Here is a 24,989-nt window from a genome sequence, read left to right as displayed (position 1 = left end):
GCAGAACACATTTCTGCCCTGTGTGTTTTCATTGTTTGGTTGTCTGATTTTATTTTTGGTGCAGAACATGGTGAAGAACATAGATGTGACTATTTTTATATTTCAGATTTCTATGACCAATCAGGTATGCATACTACCACTTGGCCTGGAGTGGACAATCACGTATGCATAGAACCCTAGGAGTTTATTCATGGTTTAATGGATTTTCTTTATTAATTAGGTGTAGCCCTAATTTGAAATCCGCTTATATCTGCAGGTTGTAAAAAGAGGATTAACCATGAGTAAAGGAAGATGAGGGTTATTATGTGTTTGTTTTAACTGAAGCGCATGATGAATGGAGAGGTTTGTTTCTTCGGATTGTCTACTACTATATCATACATTGCCTCTGTTGAAGATACATGCTCTGTGAACTTATTTTTTGTTCTTTTGGAGGCAGAGGAGTTGTTTCCAGACAAATGGAGATGAGGTGACATTTGATGCCCAAGAAGGACAGAGGATGAAAGAATCAGACTAGTCTTAAAGGTACAACGTTTTGGCCCTTTGCGGATGACCCCACCTTTCCCACCGGCGACCTCTCGTCGTCGATAAGGCTTCCCACTATCCTCGTCTCGGGGACCTCTCTCCCAGCAACGGCGACCAATATCCACAATGGCAATGCAGTGTTTAATGACGTGAAATATGGTTCGACAACCTGTATACCACACGCCAAAGCATTAAATGCTGCGTAACGAGGGTAGATAAGGCTCGGCACCAGCAACCATACTCTCTCCGGCCTCTTGTACAGAAAACACTGTCTCCATTCCCATGACACTAGCCTCAACCTTCATTGATAGCTCAACAAGCATCTGGACGAGCGTGGGCCAATTCAACCGGGCCCCTCTCTACTCCATTTATTCGTCTTTATTTGACCTGAAACTTTGGCGCTGCATGTATTGAGATCTTTCCGTGTCCACATGGAAGTTTTTGCACATGCCTGTGGTGGTGATTCCTGGGGTTTCCTCTTGAATTCTGTACGGTGATTCCTAGGGTTTCCCTTTGAATTCTGTATTCCATTAGAGCTTTCTTATTTTCCCAGAGATGTTCGAAAGCTCTGTTTATCTGCGCAAAATTCTTCTAAATTCAATTATAGTGCTGATAATTAATTATTTATGTTAGACAAAATGCTTACTTTCATCACTGTGTGGAAATTGAACCCATGGCTAATATGAATATATTACTATTTAATGTAGACTTCTTACAGGATACAATTCTAAAGATCCCTTTTGTAGAAACCGTGGGTGGGTATCTTTTCTATTATAATGTCTCCCCAGACTTATATCTGGCTCTGGTTGCTTGTCATGTTTTGCTTCGCAAGATGTACCCTGGCCTCAAGGGGCGAAACATGTCTCTAAGATTTGAACGTTGGTAGGAGCATGTAACACACCTCTTTCCTAACCAAACACGCTTGTTGACATGTAATTTTTTAATTCAGTGTCTCAATACAATCGACTTTTTGAAGCACATGATGGGAACGACAATTTTATTTTCCTATCGATCCTCTGCGGGTGTGGGTTGTATTTTAAATCGAGTCTGATGACACACATAAGGTGTTTCTCCTGCCAACTCAGCAATTTCATAAGGTGTTTCTCCAGCAACACCTTGAATTGGCAAAGAATACAGGGGTTGTCAACCTTGAAAAAAGCACTGGCAAGCAATTCACGCTCCATATACTAGATTGAATTTTTTCAGTATGCAAAATGGTGGAAATGCTATAAACTCGAAGACAAGGAATTGCTTGAGAAGAGTGCAACGACTCGGAAATTTTTTCTAATTGTTGTTATGATGGTGGCTTTGTTGCCAACACCTCCATCTTGGGTTTGAGAGGTAGAGATTCTACCCGTTCGAAAGCTCTGTCTTTTTGGGAAAAATTCTTCTGTTCCTTTTTGAAAAACTTAGTACAAGTAAAGTTAGCTTCATGTTCTCACCCATAATGATTTCCAGGTTTGTGACCAATGTCATGACAAGACTGTATAATATTGTGAAATATTATCCTCGAGCATTCAAGGAATTCAACCCATATTATATATACTATTACTTTCATGAATATCACAAACAAGGATGGGTGATGCTTGGAGGTGTAGTCTTGTGTATAACAGGTGTTGATTATTCTCATGATGATATGTGCCTCATTTTATCATATAGTATACTTGGAACTGTTTTCTAACTCAATTGATAAATCCATACCAATGATTTTGTCAAAAAAAAATCATAACTTCATCCCAATTATTTATGCTAAAGCTACAAAAATAGAAACACTAACATCAGTTCTTTGCTCTGACTGGATCCAGCTGTCGAGACCATGTTTGTAGAATTGGGCCATGTCATGAGGAAATCAATCCAATTCCAAGCTATATGTCACAAGTATTGAATATGGAAAAACACCTATAAAAGTATGCATCTTTCTTCTTATCTTTTCTACTTAACTGATGATGTTGATGTTGTTTTATCTTGTGGTTAGGTCTAACATTTGGCATCCATCATCTACATTCCCACATTTTTTATACATTCCAACAAGGGTGATTCCAATAGCAAAATCTACCTCAAACCCACACTTAGTAATGTCAGCATGGATCTTCTTCCCCTATTCCGGAGGTGCCAAAGGCGAAGTTATTTGGCTTAAAAACAATCCTTCATTTGACCAAAAAAATTTAGGGCCTCATGGCATTACCCATTCTGTGCATATCCTGAAATTACAAAATTCCATGTAACTTCATCTAGCTTAGGCGTTGCATTAAATAGTTTCAGTGTTTGGTCATTACACCCATGTTTACCATATCCACCTATCATTGCATTCTATGCAATTGCACAACATCTCTCCACCATTATTCATAACCTCGTTTTCTCTAGAAACAACAATACTCATGCAAAACCCAAATTCCACAATACAAATTTGCCCAATACAGAACCCACAACTTAGTTCTATTGTTGCTACTGCCTAATGCCATAAAAAATGTATACATTATTTGGCATTAACTACATTTTGCAATTTAGTATTTAAACATTAGCCGCTGATGAATCATGATAGTAATTGCTACTAAGCTTGAATGAATCTCTGATGGAAACTTGTATGGTGATTGGTTGGAGCGCTGACTCCTACAATCAGGTCTGCCCATAAATGTATCTCAAAAATTCCTTTCACGTCAAACTGGTATCAATGTGGCACCTCAACTCAATGCTCCATCACACATGTTGATTTTGTTCCAGATTATGATGCCTTTTTTATTCCTACAGTGATGTCAGCTATGCAAGGAATTTAGTCAAGGAATAGTAACATGAGCCAAGTTAAGATGATACAAGAATGTGAAGTAGAAACTATTAGCTTGCCTTCCATGAGTATATTGGGATGCAATCAAGTTTTCCAGTATGGTTTAGTTTATTTGAAGGAGGGATGCAGCTCCCTATCATAAACATGATATCATCTGTGAGTATAATGTGAATTATGGCATCCCACTTCCTGACATAATTTATGTTTTCGTATGTTAACTCATGCTGGCGTTGTTGTACTCGTCATTTTTTATCCTATTACTACTGTTCCTTTTTCAAAATATTAGTACAAGTAAATTTAGCTTCATGTCTCAACCATAACGATTGCCTAGTTTGTGACCAACATCGTGATTGGACTGTATAATATTGTGAAATATTATTTTGGAGCATTGAAGGAATTCAACCCATATTATATATATTATTACTTTCATGAATATCAAAAACAAGGATGGGTGATGCTTGGAGGTGTAGTCTTATGTATAACAGGTATTGATTATTCTCAGATGATATGTGTCTCATTTTATCATATAATATACTTGGAATTGTTTTCTAACTCAATTGATAAATCCATACCAATGATTTTCTCAAACAAAATTCATAACTTCATCCCAATTATTTATTTTAAAGCTATGCAAATAGAAACACTAACATCAGTTCTTTGTTCTGACTGGATCCAGGTGCCAAGGCCATGTTTGCAAACTTGGGCCATTTCAAAAGAAAATCAATCTAGGTCCAAGCTATGTCAAGGACAGAATTATTATTATTTCATCATACCTGTGTGCTTCATACTCCTTAAGTTTTAGTACCATAATGAGAAATTTGGGTTTTTTGGTGCAGCTTGCTTTTTTGTGTGTTAGTTTACCCATCTCTGCTTATCACATATACGGGACAAGCGACTTATTTGATAAAAAAACTAGGGGACATAGGTTGTACATTCTACAAAGAAATACCACAACCCGTGTATTGGCCAATGTTCATTGTTGCCACTTTAACAGCCATTGTACCCAATCAAGAATTGATTACAGCAGCAATCACAATCATAAGATAGTCCATGGCTCTTAGTTGCTTCCATCGAGTGAATATTGTGCATACCTCACAAAATTAAGAGGGTTAGATCTATTCACCTGAAGTTAACTATGTTCTCATGGTTATCTGCCTTACAATTGTTGTAGGATTCCGGGATGCAACGCAGTTTGGAAATGCATATGGTAAGAATATACAAATTTATATCTGACAATTGAATTTTGTAGTTTTTATCGATTCTTTTGAGTTTCTAAGGACAATTTTAGGTGTTTGGTGGTGCAGAGGTTGCAGTGGTTGGTGTCATGTTCATTACGACGTGTGTAGTAACCTTGGTCATGCTTGTGGTTTGGAACATGCATGTTTTTCTTATACTACCCTTCACTTTGTTTTTTGCTATCTTTGAAGGAGTTTATCTATCATATATATTGAAAAAGGTGCCACAGGGAGGTTGGTGTCCCTTCGTAATTGCAACAATTTTGGTCATGCTTTTGGTTTGGAACATGCATGTTTTTCTTATACCACCCTTCACTCTGTTTTTTGCTATCTTTGAAGGAGTTTATCTATCATCTGTATTGAATAAGGTGCCACAGGGTTGTTGGTGTCCCTTTGTCATTGCAACAATTTTTATGACCATAATGTTCTCTTGGAAATAAGGAAGGTAGAAAAAGTATAAATATTTAGCACAGAGAAAACTCAGCATAGAAGGTTTGAATGGATTGGTTGTCGAGGTGAATTCACTTGTACCAGGAATTCATTTCTTTTGCAGTGACCTTATTTATGACTTACCACCGATTATTGAGCATTATGTAAAGAATGTGGGGTCTCTGCATGAAGTTCTTGTCATTGTCACCATAAGAATGGTTCCATTCAAGACAATACTTTTGTCGGAGAGATTTATGGTTGGAAAACTAGAGCCAAAAGGTGTATATAAATTTGTAGCCTAATATGGTTACAAATATGCCCTAAACATTGAAGGATCTGAATTTATCAACCAGGTTTTTGAAAGCGTAAAAGACTGTCTCAAGCTTAGAGGAACTCATTCCTCCTCACATGAAAAAAGTTATGCAAGCAAGAATACAGTCGAAGAAAGTAACTACTCTTAGATGAGGAATTGTAGTAGATTGAATAGGCAAAGAATACAAGGTTTGTGTATGTTCTAGGAAAAATCACATTGAAGACTAATAAGAGCACTGGGCCTTTTGAAGGATTATTGATTGACAAGCTCTACAGGTTTCTCCAAAACAATTGCAGGTTGACTCTGTCTCCCTACAATATACCACCTATGCATTTACTTCAAGTCAGAATGGTGCAAGAAATTTAGAGTTCATTCACACAAAACTATTAGAAGACAATGAAATTATAAGCTTTTACTCATAATAAATCTTTTAGGGCCTTAAATTTCTTGATCACTCAAAAATAAGATATAATTTTGTACTATTGTTACTATTTTAATATATTTATAAGATTTCAAAATGCAAATTTTTGTTGAGATCAGAAGAAATAAGCATTGAGTTTTTTACCATTTCTGCAATAAATCATGAATCATGTAGAGTGAACTGGTACATGCATGTTTAATGTTTTGTGACTGGCGGAATGGAAAAAAATGATAACAGATCATTACTTTTCAGTTTCAATCCTTCTTTTACAGTAAGGCTCTTATCTTTTAATGAAATGCAGAGGCTGGTAAATTAAAATTTTCAAGAAATCCCAAGTAGAGTTTGTTAAGAGGGAATTTTAAATTTTAATAGTAACTCCTTTTTATCCTTTGTCCTCGGAAATTTGTACTGTTGCCACTTTAGCAACCATTGTAGCCAGTCAAGCATTGATTACAGCAACATTCTCAATCATAAGACAGTCCATGGCTCTTAGTTGCTTCCCTCGAGTGAATATTGTGCATACCTCACAAAATTACGAGAGTTAGATCTATTCACCTGAAGTTAACTATGTTGTCATGGTTATCTGCCTTGCAATTGTTGTAGGATTCCATACAATCCTAAATATTGAATAGTGAAATATGACAGAATGAAATTAGATGTCCAAATAATAATAAATATGACTTGGAACTCAATCCTTGAAAATATCTTTTCCTCTCGTTGGCCCATTATCAGCTCAGCATTGGCACGTTTGTGGCGGTTTACAGTGATGATGGCTCCTCTTCTGACTCTCACTCTGACCTTGTTATTGCTCTTCCTCAAACTTCCCAAGTCCTAGCTACTTCCACGAAACATTTTCTGGTGCAACACTACTACTGGAATGCTTTCCTCTAACTTACTTCATTGTCTAGTGTTTACACTTCTGGATTTGCCCCCCTTTTGAGGCCACCCGGACCTCTTTTCCATCTTATTCTCTACTCTTCCTTTCTTTCCTTAACATAGATTTTAGACTGTTTCAGAGATGCTCTAGGCAGTCAATCGTTCTTCTCAGTCCTGTTGACCTGTTTTTGTCATTTGAGCTCATTACAGATTTTAGACTGTTTCATAGATGCTCTATGCACCTCCTTATTGCTGTTGTCAATCATTGTTCTACTCCTTCCCAATCAGTAGGTTTAATTTAGTTTGACATAACTGAACTTGCTGTCAATCTGTTTTTTCTTCTAGAGAAACCGTGATCTCGATTGAAACTTCAGAATATTTGATCTATATTATTTGATGTTTTAAAAGTATTTATGTTAATAATTACATATCATTTCCATAGAAGATTTTTTTTTCCCAACAGACATTGATTCAGCTGGTGAGGTCGACGGAATGTTAAGCCAACTACCTTACCTCCATTCTCGCTACAATTTTCCGCATTCCTATAGCATAAGTTAAGGGGTGACACTACGTGAAATTCCAGGGACTGGGTAGATAAATACCCCTCGGATCTGGCACCTAGGGAAAGGAAATCCTCTCTTTGCAGTGTAGTTACTTGGGGCATATTTCTTTAAGCACTTCAAAAAAAACCTCTCTGGTATTCAAATGAAGTATTGGAGTAAAATTAAAGACAATACAGTAATCAAAAAATTTCCTAGATGCTTTCTCCCATGAGATGAGTTTGCGAAAAAAAAATATTCATCTAACAGTAACTATGCAAATAAGTCAATTATTGGAAAAAATGCCTTGCCTTCCACAATCCATCACTAGCCAAAATGAGAAATTTTGTGGTTGCATCTATGGTCATGTCTCTCACATCTGGTTCTAAACTTAAATGTTGCTTCAGACTCCTGTCACCAAACGCACGAGCTACAGCAAGCTGACCATTAACTCGAGGTACATCTCCTAATATATCAAAAAAGAACGCCATTAAGTATACAGTTTCTCCCTGTGACCATTCAAATGTTACTCTTGAGCTAGAACATTAAGATATAATTATAAAGTTACAAATCAAAAAATTATTCAAGTATGTTCTCATTAAAATTAATCTCTGCACAACATTTGTAGTGGTACCTGACAGGAGTGTCACAAATCCACCCTTCTCGATGTTTTGAAGTTCAATACTTGGCTCATGATCAATAGTCAACTGAATAGTAGTGCCATTTTTACATATAACAGCCCTGGAATCCCCTATATTTGCTACAAAGAGTTTTTTCCCATCAACTAAAATAGCAGTGACTGTTGTGGAGCCATCGGGCGCTAAATCAACTACCTTTGCTAAAAATTTCCCATCAGTCCGGTTGTATGCATTCTTGATGGAATTTTTTGGTTCTGTCCAGAACTTTGGCTCCGTTATTATCAGAGATACTTGTCAGCATTAAAATACTTAATTAGCATTTTACACCATACGAAACTTTGAAAATAGCAAGTGACAACCAATACAACAAATGGCAGATCAGCTGTAAAAGCATTTTACTGGATGTGCATCAGAGTCAGAAATCTCATCTGATATACAATTTTTTTCTAAAGAGTCATTTGAGAACCATCATATTTATATAAATGAACGAAATTATCAAAAATGATAACGATTTGTCGCAAATGCAATTTTTGCAATAAGGAAGCACTATTTCTTTATGCCATGACGTAATGCTACTACTGGACGTTTTTTCTTTGGATAGGTGCAAAAGACACATGAACATATAAGTATAGGAAATATATGAACAATTTAAGCTATTTGAAAAATAGTGGATTTACGCATGAAACATATTCAACTAGAAATATGATGGGAAAACAAGAAATTCATTATGTGTGAGAAGTAAAATGTTGGAGAATCTTCGCCTTTGAGGTTTGAGAAATGGACATGGTGATATATCACAACTAGAAAAATTTTGTTCATAGATGCAAATCATTGTTACAATTAACAATATATATCATATGCCAAAGATAAAACACAGGAAATTAACCCATGAAGTCAATGCAAGTAGAAACACCATAATAGAACCAATAGAGGAGAAAACGAAATTGTTTCACAAGTTACAATCAAGTTAGGCAATTGACATAAACATATGAAATTTGGAAAACGGAAAGAAACTTTGAACCTGCTCCAATTTAATGTATAATTTTAGTTTTTGATTGACTAGAAATAGCAAAACAATACATGTCACAATACAATCAACTATAAAATTTAAATAGATGTTGTTAAATTCACAGAGACCTTCCAAGTATTCCTTATGATTCATAGATGCTAAACCAGGTAGACCATCAGCATTGATTACAAGTATTCCCCATGATTCATAGATGGTAAACCAGGTAGACCATCAGCATTAATTACAAGTATTCCTCATGATTCATAGATGGTAAACCAGGTAGACCATTAGCATTGATTACAGTTCATAACCCCAAAGGAATCGTAAGAGTTGAACTTGTGACATCCCATTTCTGAGAAGTTCAATGTATAACTCCAAGGCCAATCAAGCCAACCCCAAGGCTCAAAAATAAGATAATAAAAAGTATATGCATTTGGTAACAAGGCGTGATACTTATCATCCAGCTCAGAAAGGACATAGGTTGGTAACAATTGAAATAGACTTACAAATTAGCTAATTTAGAGAGTTTCATTGTGGGCAAAATCAAGAATCGCATTCTAGATTACGATTTAAGTTGGGAATCAAACCCTACTCAACTAATGAAAGGACTGAAATTTGCTAAACCCCTTTCCAGTACTAATTTAAATATGTAGACTATAGATTGGTACTACCCAGGCACTCCCTAGGTGACATTATCAAGCATCACATCGGTAGCTACAGCGTGATTGATATAGATGTGGATGCTTCTTCTCCCTCTACTTTTTACATCTATACCTAATGACAATTAATGGGCACTTCCACAGTATGTTGTAACTGGTGTACTTTTGAGCCCCGTTGACCTCTGTTTTGGTCACCCACTGCCATTAATAAAAATACTCTTATCTTATCTTCTGTGGTCCGTTAATAGGAAATGGTACTGTAATATAAAAACAATACTAAATATCCAGGACTAACTCTCACCAATTTAGATCCTCATCTAGGAGTGAGCACTTTGTGTCTATACTTTCTTTTCTATATTTGAGGCCAATGTACATCGAGAAATTACACTGTACAATACAAGTATTCAAGAGACATCTGCTATCAATTCCATCTGAGCAACAGCAATATCAGTTACATACCATGAACCACGTTATCCAAATGTACATCAAGAAATTAAACTGTACAAAACAACTATTCGAGCGACACCTCCCATCAGTTCCGTTTCAGCAAAAGCAATCTCAGTTATTTACCCTGAACCTCAAAATTTTAACGACATGGTTCATGATATACAACTGAGATTGTTGTTTTCTAAAATGGAATTAATGGAAGGTGTCACTTTAATAGTTGTTTTCTTATTATTGTTTTGATTTAATGTTTCGTTATGCATACTAAATCTTTTTTTCATATAAAACCAAATTTTAAATGTTTACTCATTTACAAATACTACAACACATACCCCTTTTTCGGATTGATGTTTATGAGTAGTAGGCCAAAACTTGCCAAACACTTCAATTTCTTTTCCAAAATTTCAAAGATGCCCATTTGAAAAACCTTAAAATAATGCACAAAAACACGTTCACATTAACAACAACTACTACATGGATAATGGATAACCTCTACCTGACATTAACTATTACTCATTATCATCCACCCATGCTTTCAAGAATGTCCATTCACATGTTGCTATTCTTCCACAAACTACTATTACTTACAAAATATCCATATTCAAAACACACATAACTAATAGTTTCAAGTGTAACTCAATATCATCCACCCTTGCTTTCAACAATGTCCATTCACATGTCACTATTCTTCTACACACTATTATTTACAAAATATCCATATTCAGCATACACATAACTAACAATTTCAATTGCAACTTATTATCATCCACCTTTGCTTTAACCAATGCCCATTCACATGTCGCTATTCTTCCACACTCTATGCCTTACGGCATTTCTTTTGCAACATCAGGTGCAAATGCTAGTAATATACTTTTTTTTTCCTGGTGATTTTTTTTTATTATCTAATTTATACGTGGTATTCTATATATGACTTTATTTTTTTAATTAAATATATAAAACAACATATTTTCGTTCATTATATTTCAATTCATAAATATTAAAATAATTAACTAAATGTATATATTTAATTAATAAATAATTTTCATAATTGGAATGTCAAAACCTATAACTAATTACCTATTAACTATTTTGGGAATTTGGAAAGACATCTAAACCATAAGTGTCAGATATCTGAATATCTCCATTAGTCATTCCACGTGGCTAGAAATGTTGGAAAGGGATTGAAAATAATGGCAAAATGTTTTCATAGAAAATCAAATTTATTTCTATGGGAAGTGATACTAAGTTATGAAAACATTCTGTGTAATTCTTTAATTAGGATATGAGGTGAAAACATGAGGCAATATGACTCTATAGTGGTGCAAATTATATATACACTCATTGAATGTGTAGATTTAATAACTAATTAACGCTTAACGTTGAGGATGTTGACATATTTTTCTATGCTATTTCGTGAAAACCCATAGATGGAAATATTTATCCTCCCATGGGAAAGGACATAAAGTTGGTAGTAGCCATGACTGATATCTGAAGCCATAGAGAAACAAGCATGCTTATACCAAAGGTTATGTATCAAGGGAGATGAATATTAAGGATGTCTTCTTACAATTAGAGAAAATTTGGGTGTTGCATAGTGAGAACCAAAAGAGGTATGCATTAAAAAAGGAACAATATGTGTTTCTCAAAGTTTCTCAAATTCTTGGTTGAAGATGCCATCAAATTTCAAAAATGAAATTGTGTGTTACTTATATCAATGAAACATAATTGATAATGGATGGTATGAAGGGTTTAAGGTTCTTAATATCTGAAATATATGAAGGATTGAAGTTATACTTATCTCAGTGATGATACAAACTTTCTGATGCATCAAATGATAAACAGATTCGACGCATAGGAAAATTTCACGCCGGTGAAAATCGAGCTACCAGGGTTTCGGCGGGCCATAGATTTCTTCTTCCATGCATGGAGGCAGAAAAGGGAGCTCTTCTCCCTCATACAAGGAAGCTGTGGTCAACAAGGGAAAGAAGCCCACAAAAAAAGTCAGAAACTTGTAGAAGAAGAAAGGAGTAACATGGAAAAGGGAGAGGAGTAGGTGAAAACAAGGGAGAATAGTAGCACTAAAGACAAGGAGAAAGAGGACAAAAAGCAGGAAGCAAAATAGAAAAAACAAAAGGGGCCATGTCAACCCAAAGCTGAAATAAAACCCATAGTAGTTTTAAATGATCCTGCGCTGCAAGCGCACAGGGAGCACATGCAAACCTACGCAATCATTTGCAAATTCATGGGGCTCTGGCCCACAGAAAAAGCTTTACAAACATGGATCAAGTACCACTGGAAACCCAAAGGGAGCATTGATCTACACCTTGGGTCAAAGGGTTTCTTTACAGTGGTGTTTACAAATATCGAGGATAAAGACAGAGTGTTTGAAGGAGGGCCCTACTTCTTCATAGCAGCAGGTCTCTATATGAGGCCGTGGAAGATGAAATTTGTCCCAGAATGAGAAACCTTCATATCAGTCCCGGTCTGGGTAAGACTCTATTCCCTACCCCTGGATTATTGGCGTTAGCGGCCATAGGAAATAAGTTAGGTAGGTTCATCAATGATTCAAAAGCTACTAGAAGAGGAAAATATACTTCCTTTGCTAGAATATGTGTGGAAATGAATCTATTAGGAGCTCTTCCGGATGAGGTGATACTGAAAGTTTTTGACGAAGAATGGACTCAAACGGTGGACTATGAGCATATTCCGTTCAAATGTCATAGATGCCATGAACATGGGCATCTTCTCAGACACTTCCCTCTCAGCAAAATGAAGAATAACAACAAAACTAACACAATGAAAGACCCGAATAGCTTTCACAAGGTGATTCATAAAGGTAAAGGTGGAAAAAAGGGGCCAAAGCAGCAACAAAAGGACAGACATCAAGGCAAGCAGAACCAGTTCCAAGTTCTGGTAGAAGAAGAAGAAAGAACAGTGGAAAATCAAACAAATGAAGGGAGTACGGTTGAGAAGGAGAAGGAAGGAAACAATGAAAAAACATAGGAAAATGATAAATAGAAAGGAATAATGATGAGTGATACAGAACTAGAGATGGACCAAGAAATGACCCAAAGTGAAATGGATCTAGAGGAGACAGAGCTGCAGGAGATTCTAGAAAGAGAAAACCTAGATCTGGAAGGGTTCTTAATTCAAGGAACATGTGTTGGGGTTGAATCGTTACTCGAGGAAGAGGTCAATACAATACAACAGCTGTATTTATGAAAAACTCAGGAAAAGCGTCCATAGAAGGGAAAAATAGGAACAAGCTGAGTAGCAAAGGAGTGAAGACGATAAAATCGACCCTGGGATTAGCACCCAGAAACCTAGGAAAAAAAGAGGCAGAAAAAGGCAGAGTGAGCTATTGATGGAATGTGGAAAGCTCATGATAGATTTAGGTAAGATGAAATATCTTACCAGCTATTCCTTCACAAATATTTAATGATGAAGTTCATTTCCTGGAATATTAGAAGTCTAGGCAGTAAAAGAAAGCAGAGATTGTTAAACAATAGAATAAAAGAGGCTGGTCCGGATATAATTTTTATCCAGGAAACAAAATGTTCCATTCGAGGTATAAGACAACTTCATAGAAAGTGGCTCAATAAATTTGAATATCTAGATGTTAAAGCAGAGAATACAGCAGGAGGTATTCTCATGCTTTGGAACCACCAAAAAATTGATTTAGTTGATGTCAAAGCTACAAGGAATTATTTATCAGTAGTGATTCAGCGGGTTGGGGATAGGAGTACCTATCTAGTCACGAATGTGTATGGCCCTCAAAGAATAGAAGACAAACTCAAGTTTACAGAATCCCTAGCATATCTCAGAGAAAGACATGCTAGAATACCCTAGATCTTGGGAGGGGATTTTAATATGATAAAATCACTTTCGGAAAAAAAAGGTGGAACCAGAGCACTTAGTAAAGACGCCTTAGCTTTTCAGATATTTTCAGATAACATGAAACTTGTGGATGTTGAAACGATTAATGGCCACTTCACCTGGAACAACAAGAGAGGAGGAGAGTCCCAGGTAGCATCCAAGTTGGATAGATTCATTATCTCAGAGGATCTCATGCTTCAAGATAAGGAAATATCTACTAGTGTTCTTCCCATAGGAGGCTCAGATCACTGGCCGATTCAAATGGAGATCTAGGGTATAGGTACCCCCAAGAATAGACCTTTCCGATTTGAGAATATTTGGCTTTCACACCCAGCTTTCATCTGTAATATTGAAAAGTGGTGGGCAGAAGATCTACAGATTCAGGGATCTAGAATGTTCATGCTTCATAAAAGATTAAAGCACATAAAAATAAGGCTCAAAGATTGGAATAAGAAGAATTTTGGAAATATCTTTGCAGAAAAGAAATTGGTGGAAATTAAAATGCAGGCACTCAATCAAGCTATGATCTCGGAAGGTTTTGATAAAGACAAAAATGATCTAGTGGAGAAATATCATCAAGATTGGGAGAACTGGAGTAAAAGAGAGCAAATTTTTTGGAGACAAAAATATAGAGTCCAATGGCTAAAAGAAGGGGAGCATAACACTAGATATTCTCACAGATCCACCATGGAAAATAGAGCACATAACAAAATTTCTTAAATTAAAAAGGAGGACAGACAACTTCTTCAATCACATGAAGAGATAGAGGCTGTGTTGGTTCAGCACTTCCGTGAAATAGCCCGGGAAAATAATCCAGATAGAGAACATTACATTAGGGGAGTAACTAAGCATATAGCTAAGCTGGTGACTAGAGAGGGCAATTTCAATCTCAACAAACCAATGATGGAAGAAGAGGTCAGTGAGGTTCTCAAAGACATGCAGAATGACAAAGCACAAGGCCCAAATGGCTTCAATATATACTTCTTTAAAGATTGATGGAATATTGTAAAACAGGATATTTTGAAAGTTGTGGAAGACTCCAGGATGAACAGAACCTTCTTGCAAGCGCTCAACACCTCTTTCATCTCCTTGACCCCTAAACAGGAAAATACCTAGACACCAGAGAGGTATAGACCCATAGCACTTTGCAATGTGTTCTACAAAATTATATCCAAAGTAGTGGCCAACAGACTCAAACCTATGCTTCCTTCTCTGATTTCGTGGGAGCAATCAGGTTATGTGGAAACCAGACAAATTCTGGATAACATTATTCAAGCGCATGAAGTGGTGCACTCTTTAACCAGCACAAGGAAAACAGGTATGATCATGCAACTGGACATAGCAAAAACTTATGACAAAGTGAACTAGACCTATATCATGATTATGCTCAAGGCCATTGCTTTTGATCACATCTAGGTAGGGTGGGTCATGGCCTTGGTCACCTCTTCCAGCTTTTCAATATTGGTTATTGGCTCTCCTTCTGAGATTTCTATTCCTTCCAGAGGGCTGAGGTAGGGGGATCCACTTTCTCCCTTTCTCTTCATTCTCATGATGGAAGGTCTTGGAAGATATATGAAGCATGCCAGAGAGATTGGTCAAGTTCAAGGTTTCACTCTAAAGGAGAATGGTCAGGCTTTGACTCATCAACAATTTGTAGATGATACCATGTTACAAGGTATCCCCACTGTCAGAGAGGCTCGAGCATACATACTAATTCTACATGACTTTTCCATGGCCTCAGGTATGGAAGTCAATCTCTCCAAATTAAAAATATTTTTCTTTAATACAAATATTGCTATTTAGAGAGATATCTCCAGAATTTAAGGCTGTCAGAGGGATTCCCTCCCTTCCAAGTATTTAGGTGTTCCTCTAACTATGAAACCCTTGCACAAGAGTATCTGGGAACCCTTGATCACCAAAATGTAGGAAAAAGTCAGAAAATGGGCAAGCAGATCTTTAAATCTGGTGGGCAGACTAGTATTGACAAAGGCAGTTCTCTAGTCAATTCAAATTTTCATGCTTTCAGCGCTACCTGCGCCCTTAGAAACATTGAAAGAGACTTTCTGTAGGGCAAGGAGGATTCTAGGAAAAAATGGGCCTTGGTCTCTTGGGAAAAGATTTGTAAACCCAAGAATCATGGAGGCCTAGGCTTAGATGACCAGGAGATCTGAAGTAAGGTTCTAGGGGCAAAACTCTGGTGGCATTGGGTTAAAAATCCCAACATGCAATGGGCAAGCATATGGAAAGAAAAATATGCCAGCTCTTGGTAGAAAACTGAGCTCATAAGGATGTCTGGTGACATAAAGGGCTCTGCTATCTGGAACAAAGCCTAGGAGAACAAAGGTTTAGTTCAAAGAAATAGCTTTTGGGAAATCAGAGAAGGAGACCTGGCCCTTTTCTGGGAGGAAAAATGGAAACAAGAACCAAGATTGTTAGAAGAGGATTTTTTGAACCTGAAGCATGAAACTGACATCCAAGGCTTAAAAAGAGAAAGATTTTTGGGATAATACCAACAATAATGGAAAATGGAGGATATGGAAGAATATAAATTGCAGGAATGACAAAACACTGAAAACAAAGGCAGAGGCTCTAGGAAAAATGTTGGATCAAAGGAATATCCTGGTTTCTGAAGGGCAAGACCAACTCATATGCTGAAACAACAATGAAGGCATCTTCAATATCAAGGAAGCGAAAAGTATTCTCCTTGAGCTACTTTCCCAGGCGCCAAACCGAACCTGGCTAAACCTTTAGAGACATCAAGGTTGGATGAAAATTAAACTCTTCATGTGGTTGGTTCATCATAGGAAAATCTTGACTTGGGACAACATTAGAAAAAGAGGCATGGTAGGACCTTCCATCTGCCAGCTCTGTGAAGCCCAAGAGGAAACTATGGAACATCTTCTCAACAACTGTAATTACACTTCCAGGCTTTGGGATGCTTTTGCCAACATTTTTCAACAGTCTGACAGGGACAAAGAGAGTATTACAAACACCCTAAACAGATGGAGGAAACACTTTTTGGATAATGAAGTACTCAACCTAGCATTGGCTCTCATGCCAAGTTTTATTATTTGGAATATATGGAAAGAAAGGAACAAGAGAATTTTCAAAAATGAAAAGTATCACATTCTTAGCCTATTCGAGTAGATCTTAAAACAAATCAAGGAAACGGTTAGCTCATCTATCAGGATTCTTCCCATTATTCCTCCCTTTAGAGCTGACCTTCGAACTCTCCAGTTGTTAGGAATGCAGTGGATCATCCTACCAGACTATAACAGATCAGTAATCAAAAAGGTTTCTGAAAAGTAGTATTCGCAACATCCTCCAAGAGGCTTTTTGAAATTCAATATTGATGGGGCCTCAAAAGGTAACCCTGGTATAGTAGGCTATCAGGGGGTTCTGAGGGATGAAGCAGATAATATCCTCTCCCTATTCCACTGTCACTTAGGAAGGGCCACCAATAACATGGAAAAATTAATGGCGTTGGAGCAGGGCCTTGAGTTTTTGAAGTAGGAGAACTATCACAATGTAATCATTGAAGCCGACTCTGAGTTAGTTATTAACTCGGTAAAAAGAATTCATTGTGGATCATAGCCGGAGAAATTCTCTCAGCACTGGAAATTAATATGGGTTTTCTAGAGGATTCAAGGACACCTTTAGGGGATCAATTCAATCATGTGCGCATAGAAGCTAATAAACTGGCCAATTTGTTGGCCAACCAAGGGGTTTGCTGCAAAGAAAGCAGAGCATCAACAGGGTGGCAAGAAATACCGCATAGCAATTTAAAAATCCTTAGTCATAACCTAGCAGAAAAGGACAAAGAAGTTTTTTGGCACAATCCTAAAAAGGATAGGTCTCAATGAACATTTCGCGGATGGTTTCTCTCATTTGGGTAAAACAGGTAGAAGAACAACCCTTGTTGGTGTTGGCAGATAGGATTATCTCATCTTCAATAATCCTCGGTATTTGGTTAAATTTTTTCTCAGTCCAGAGAAAAGCTTGTGAGAACAACCATCAGCATTGGAGAAGGAGGCATCAGCATATTAATTTCCATAGGTGGGTGATAAAATCACTAGCAGGGTGGTTTTCTGGTGATCGCACCGCTTTCATACAAAAAGTTGTTTTGGAGAATGGGTTGTGATGCCACACGAAGCCTGACATGTGGAGGAGGGTGGGGATCGAAAATCATCCTCATCATGCGTTAAAGTCTGTGAGCTTCCGGTCGTGCGATATTCAGCTCAGCCGTCTATTCTAAAAAGTTGTTCAACGATCAAGATTTTTTATGTGGTTTGGTGGGGTTGGAAGGTTAAACGTTTCTCCTTGGAGCAATTTGCATATCCACCGTTAGATTAATGGAGAAATTTAGATGGCGGAGATCAAAGGGGCAGTTTAATGGGTCGTTTTTGCAGGTTTTGGGGGGGCAGGCTCACATGCCCAACCTTGCCCGTTGCTTTTTCTTTTGAATGTAACTTATAGTGTTTGGGTGGTACATTTCTAGGGTGTGTGTGTCTCTTTTCAGCAGGGCAAATGTCTATTTTTCCTGTTTCCACAGAGCTCGGTGGACATTTGTATATATTGTAATTTACCTACTTCATTGAATTAGAAGGTTTGTCTCTTGCTTTAGCAAAAAAGAAACATAATTGATAATGGAAGTAAAATCTTCATTCATAGTAAGATAAGTTACATATATTAATGAAACATAATTGATAATGGAAGTAAAATCCTCATACATAGTAAGGATTTTTATCCTCCATAAATATTGTGTTAACATTATAAGATTGCATATAATCATTCAAATTGATGGATAGAGCCACATAAGTTGATGTAGAATGGACTTTGTGATGTGCTGTGGTATCCAATTGACCATAGGGATTTGTTTGGGAAATTATTGTCTAAATAGCGTCAACAAGAAAATGCTCATGTCTAGCGATATGTGTTGTTTCTTTATGGAAATACAAGGACTGAAACATCCACTATGATTGTCATATCTATTATTGTCAATTGTTGGAAGAGGTAGACCATGATATGTTGCATCCAATTTCTAATGAGGATCATATTTAGAATTTCATTTCATTCATAAAAGTGTGTAACATACACGCAAGCCTACTTTGAGAATTACTTACTAGGCTCTCTTTCTTTTAAATTTTCTTTGATTAAAGTTAAGACTCAACCAACAGTGCAAGGAATATTTTTCCAACATTATAGGAACAAATATTATTCAAGCAACTATTCATATTCTTAACAATTGAACAAATTAAAAGTAATGAACCATAATACTATATACACCTTCTGTGCTTTATTGTATCCACGATGTAGACTTTTAGATTCATTTATAAGACTTATATATCAGATCAACCCCTAAGCATAATTTACAATTTGGACAAAGGAATTAGTCATGACATGCAACCAATAAAATTCTTCGCTAACTCCACACAAGGATTAATGGAACTTTATCTTGAGTCTATTGTAGCTAGCATAGCCATGAAACACGATCATAGTCCTACAGGCATAGTCAAAAGTTTTATTGACATAACCTTTATGTAGCATGCAGAAATAGCTGAACTAGCCACATTGAATGCAATTCTTATGACGCATAATGCATGGCATAGCTAATTAGTACCCTAGACTATACAATATAAAACATTATGCCGTAACTGTTATGCATGCACCAATGTCTCGTGCATAAATATTTTCCAACTTAAAACAGAGATATCACATAAGGTTAGAGGCATGCTATGTTCCTTCACTAAATTTAATGGTGATCAAATTTAGATTCAATAGATATTCCACACATCTGTATATGATCATCTCATAAACGAGGTTAGTATCAGAAATTCTACTTATCCATGCAGATTTTACCATGAGAAACATGTGTCAAATAGATCCTTGACCCAAGTATCAATAGCTACCTTCTATGCTTCCATTAATAACTATACACTTGGATGCAGTAAGAGTCACATGGATAAGAATTCAATCATTATCATAGTAAAGATAACAAAAACATCTACACATCTGAATGGAACAATTCCAAAACATAAAAAGTAAAGAGTACACATACAGTATAACCCAAGTAAGTGAATCCGACTAGATTAGCTTAAAGAACACCACTTAGAAAACTGAGCACTACAACCCAACCTAGAAAGGACTCTCCCAATTCACCCGCAAGCCGAGAGTGTTTCCATTTATCAACTACCTACTATTCATCTCTGCAATGGGTATTTAATACCTTCTTTCATGATATGGTTTCCATTAGTGGTGTCCCACATTTATGGATCTTTTCGTCCATTTGCCTAGGATTTTCTCAAAAAATCTTGCCTTTCTCTCCCGCAAGAGTTTTCCTCATAAAAGCTTGCCTTTCTCTCCCACAAAGCTTTTATGTTTTTCTCAATGGATATTTATCTCCAATCCATCTAGCTTATCTACAATTGAATCTAGAAGCTTTTTCATGAAAGCATTATCCCTTCCCATTCACCAATGGGATTTGGTAAGAATCTCATGTCTGCATGTCTTGCTTTTCCAAGTGATTAATTATTTTATTTATTTCATAAATTATTTACTTTTATTGTTACACATCAGACATATCTTTCTGAGCTTAGGTTAGCAAGTTTTGCATAAAAGGGACAGGTGTTACATACTCCCCCATTTAAATTTACACCATCCTCGGTGTATTACTGCATCTTACAATATTATCTCCTCGTTCAAAGGTAGTTATCTCTAAATTGACAAGATCCCATGGCCTTGCCATCTATTGTAAGTCATTCGATATATATCAGTTACAAGGAGAACATTTCTTTCCATCGCTACCTGTAACATTTTTTTCAATCAACTTTGTGAGAGATTTTAGATAAAGAAACTCATCTATGTTTACCATAGTTAATATCATAATTTGATATAGAATACTACTATTTGAGTAGTTATGGCCAATATTGCTTGTCATTTATTTTATTTGAAGAAATATATGTTCTTCCCCTGCATTATTCTAAGCCTTTGTGGTCTTGTCGAACACTTACTTCCTACAGTTTTCCTACATACAACAAGTCAACTAGCACATTTGCCAAATCAATATGTACAAAATACCATATCAGGTTAGCTCAAACATAACCATCATAATCATATTTACTCAACAATTATAAACCACTTGTAATCCTCATAGGTCATACTCATAATCACATGCGTACAAAAATGAAATAAAACATTGATACTTATCCTTGAATCACTTCTTAGCTTGCTTCTTCGGTAAGCACTCCTGGTTGGATTCCATACCAGACAATCACCCAGTGCCTTCATGTGTATCTGCACATAGTGTGTATTACACACACATAGATAAGCATGCAATACATTTATTCATATTGGTACCATAGGTACCATTTGTACATAGTACCATTTGTACCACTACTACACCATACCAATGTCCTTAGCATGACCTGCATAACCTATACTTCATCCACATGCTTCTAACCATATTAGTATTATGCCAAGAAAATTACTTTATTTATTTATATTACCTTTCGGAAATTTTAATAAATCATGCTTAGTTTATTGATAGGAGAATGAGGAATTTCATGGACCTGTTCAACTTCTGCAACTAGTGAAATTTTTTATGTCAAGTTATTCGAGTGCTTTTATTTAGCAAATCATTTTCCAGTGTCATGAGGTTGCAATACAATGTCAGTAACATAGTATCATACAAGTAATCATGCATACTAAAACATTATCATACCCATAACTTTGAGTTTTGGGATTAAATCTATCACCTTGACAAGGTTTTAACAACAATGGAATATTACTTCCACTTAATCATAAAGCAGACTATTGACTATGATACTTCTTTAGCTTTAACCAAGAAAATGATTGTTTGGTACTTAAAAGTACTCCATACTTAACTAGTAATCTCATATGTTCTTTTTACACCTCTTCTAACATCTTGTTGCCCCTGAATAATTTGTAGGTATAAAATCCTTTCCCCTTCATGAGTTATAATGAAAGTTACAATGTTTTCAATTCCACACCCTTTAAGTTTTCAAGCACTATTTGTACCAGGGTGTGATCCTAGTGTATTTACATGTTAACATCTCATTTTAACATTAAGTCACCCATGAATGAAGAGATCAATTATCAAATTTATTAACATGAATTCATGTGTGGTTTATGCAACCATTCTTATGTTGTCCTATTTAACCCAGACAACATTATCAATGCAATCTGTCAAGTAAACTTCCCAATATTTCTTGGTAGGAATTAGTGATACAAAATATGTATTTCAATTTGTGTGGTTGTCAAATATATTTGAATAGATTTTTGGATATCATTTTATCAAACCAATTGTATACACAATCTCAATTATCAGTATCACTTAGCCATCAATATAGTGAAGTCAACATTTTAACTTAACCACAATTTGCTGCATAGTTTGTTATCCTTTCTCTTATCTTACTTGATGCATGTGTTATTTTACTACTAACATAAAATCCTTAGATCATCATAATTTGTATTCATGCGAAGACCTTTTGGGTTTATGAAAAATTTGCTTATTAATTTGGACCATCATGTTTCGAATCTAGTGTACCATTCTTGTTCTTCACTAGCTTGCTCTGAATTGCCCTAACGCATCAAGCACCATCATGTCTAATATGAAAGTATATTTTGATCATCTACATAAAAACCCACTGATCATTATTCCCTTATCACTGAAATTATAATTATAGGATCTTCAATCATCCTAGTAAGAAACATTTTAAAAGGTTCTTCTCTATGAGATATTAGTAGAACCCCATCTGTATGGATATGTTCTTCTAGGTGGAGTTTGAGGTTGCACATTCTAACTCATATTTGAAATTGATGGGATCTTTTGATAATGTGCTCATAAGCTTAATACTATCTTTCTACTATCAACCAAGAAGCACCAGGAGTTGTGTTTACCTCTCATTATGTATTTACACTAGAGCTACTTTTGGTGTCAGTCGCATTGACCTTCTTATCATACCATTATTAATGCATGATGTCTTCTTTGATATGTATATAATATTTTGTATTGCATTTATTATATAGGCTAGATTGGAATGTACTTTACACCTCTTGCATATCTCATTGACGATATTTCTTTACTTAATAGGAAAGCATAGGCTCCAAACTATGCATGTTTAATTAACTATGCATAATAACCTGTTAAGGCTTTGGTCCCTCAATTAATGTGGATTCAGAGAATTTTCTTATTAAAATGTTTCATGTATCGACAGACCATATCCAAAGTGAATTACATCAGTACCCGCATGTTCGCTTATCAACACAACAATATTAAATTGAAAAACAATTTACCTAGTCTCATAATATGTACAGAGACCTGTCTTTCATATATCATCCTTTCTTATGAACTTTTAAGCATAACTTTATTTCCTTAATTAGAACCCATACAACTCATAATTTGATTTTGATATGGGTAGAATAATGTGATGACTATATCACTAAATTTCATCAAAATTTTAATCCAATACCCATACTTTTACTTAGTTCTCTACTAACCATGTATTCATTTTAGTAATTGTGATAAGAATGGAATTTTTAGGTTTCAATAGATGACTGGGCACAATAGGCTATAGCTACCAGCAGATTAGCACCCCATTTTGTAGTCCCTAGATTTTCAAACTTGAAACTAGGCATTCAACAACACATGCATATGAGAAAAATTAACTTTTACACATTCAAGAGAATATTATGTTGCAACCCATAACTCATTATTTTCAAGCCCAATGGGGCATCAAGAGAGACACTTTAATCTTGTGACCTTGAATCTGCAGAACATTAATCAACAATGGAAGCATATAAACATCTTTGACTTTTGTCATGTTGAATATGGATCAACATGAGTCAACCATTTTCACTCGAAGTTGTTAAATGAAGGATCAATGTTCTGCTAGAATAGGATTTTGCATTTTTCCAATAACTATACTTCTTTGGATAAAAGAAATATGCAATATTTCTTAATCAACGTGAAAAAATATATATATATTTTCATTCCATATCCCTTTTTAGAATGTAGGCCATATTAATATCTACATGCAACATTGGTTAGTCACACTGAATTCTGCAGGTTTCCATGCATGTTAATTTTTATTTATTTTTTCAATGCCCTCTGTTTAAGCACAAATAAAGGTAACCCGACTGATAAAATTATACTATGCCCTTTGCATTGTATCACACTAAATGACATAATCAAATTCCACCTAGGTTTTTTTTTTTTTTTAAGGAAAGAAGTTTGAGTCTCAATAGTTGTGTTTAATAATCAAATCCCTGCAATCATTAAAAGAGGTAGAATACATATCCATTCTTGGATAAATAAATGTCAAACCTTACTTCCTACCACAGTGGATTCGAGGGTATATACTGGGTTCATCGAACTTTAAAGCAACGACATCATTGGTAACCTCCTCAATTAAAAAAACATCACTTTCGTATTGCTCTCTGGATAGCCCATCAACACTTACCCATTTATTCCGATGCCATAGCTGCGATAACATGTTGGGTATCAATTTCACCAGATCTGCAAATTTAATACTCTACCATGCATCCCGAAATCAGTGGCCTAGAGCTATCACTCAGAGACTGCTATTTAGGTTACCAATTTCGAAGAATTGTTTGACCGACACGATCTCCCAATAGCTGTAAGGAATAGCTACAACTGATATGCTCGATGTGACTATGCATCTATATGAATTACCACTGACACATTCAATTTATTTCATCCTCGCGTTTGAAGAGACCCGCGAGGGGTTTACGCAATTACTATTTAACACGATCAATTTTTTTGATTATATGACTACTCAACCTTATCTTTTCCTTTGATTTAAAGCTTTATTCATGGGTTTTCATTTAGAAATTCTTTGTAAGTTGTCATAAAACATACAGAAGGTAAAATCACGAATAAGTAGTGTTGTATAAGCAAGAACCCGACAAGAGGGAATGCTTTCCTGGAGTTAGATTCTTGGTCAAGATTCGAGCGTGAATCACAATACAGACCTCATATTGATATCTAAGGTTTGATGGAGGTGTTCGACCATGGCTATGCACTGCGTAGTAAAAACACAAAAGTTTTCTTTCTCATATCTAGTTTCGAAAGGAAGACCAATTTCGAAGCCTCCATTAGATAAATCATGTTTGAATACAGTAATGGTATGAAAATTGTGGATAAACCTCATCTTTTCAATTTCAATTGTAACCGTAGATCCGTACATGATCATGGTGGAACTCGA

The 24,989-nt window shown here is 35.9% G+C and overlaps 1 protein-coding gene across 1 annotated transcript; it reads right to left on the bottom strand.

Moving 5' to 3' along the window:
• Positions 1–505: 505 nt before the first annotated feature.
• On the bottom strand, positions 506–24,228 carry LOC149235986 (putative protein phosphatase 2C 44). The gene is made up of 4 exons (XM_089368738.1): positions 24,225–24,228; positions 7,752–8,045; positions 7,429–7,583; positions 506–691 (listed from the first exon to the last, which is right to left on the bottom strand). The coding sequence occupies exons 1-4, from the start codon at positions 24,226–24,228 to the stop codon at positions 506–508; spliced, it is 639 nt and encodes a 212-aa protein (XP_089224864.1).
• Positions 24,229–24,989: the final 761 nt, after the last annotated feature.

This window comes from Pinus tabuliformis, chromosome 8 (genome assembly GCF_031772625.1).
Source record: "Pinus tabuliformis cultivar Carrire ecotype Pingquan chromosome 8, CPIR1, whole genome shotgun sequence".
In the NCBI taxonomy this organism is placed as follows: Eukaryota; Viridiplantae; Streptophyta; class Pinopsida; order Pinales; family Pinaceae; genus Pinus; species Pinus tabuliformis.
Note: the sequence above shows the minus strand (reverse complement) of the source record. Positions and strands in the feature narration are given on the sequence as shown.

Bases quoted from the DNA above. Each gene is read 5' to 3' on its own strand.
- LOC149235986 (XM_089368738.1), bottom strand. The intron at 7,584-7,751 runs GTACCACTACAA...TTGATATATTAG, and splicing joins ATTTGTGACACTCCTGTCAG to GAGATGTACCTCGAGTTAAT. The intron at 692-7,428 runs GCAAGGCATTTT...TGTGGTATACAG, and splicing joins CTAGTGATGGATTGTGGAAG to GTTGTCGAACCATATTTCAC.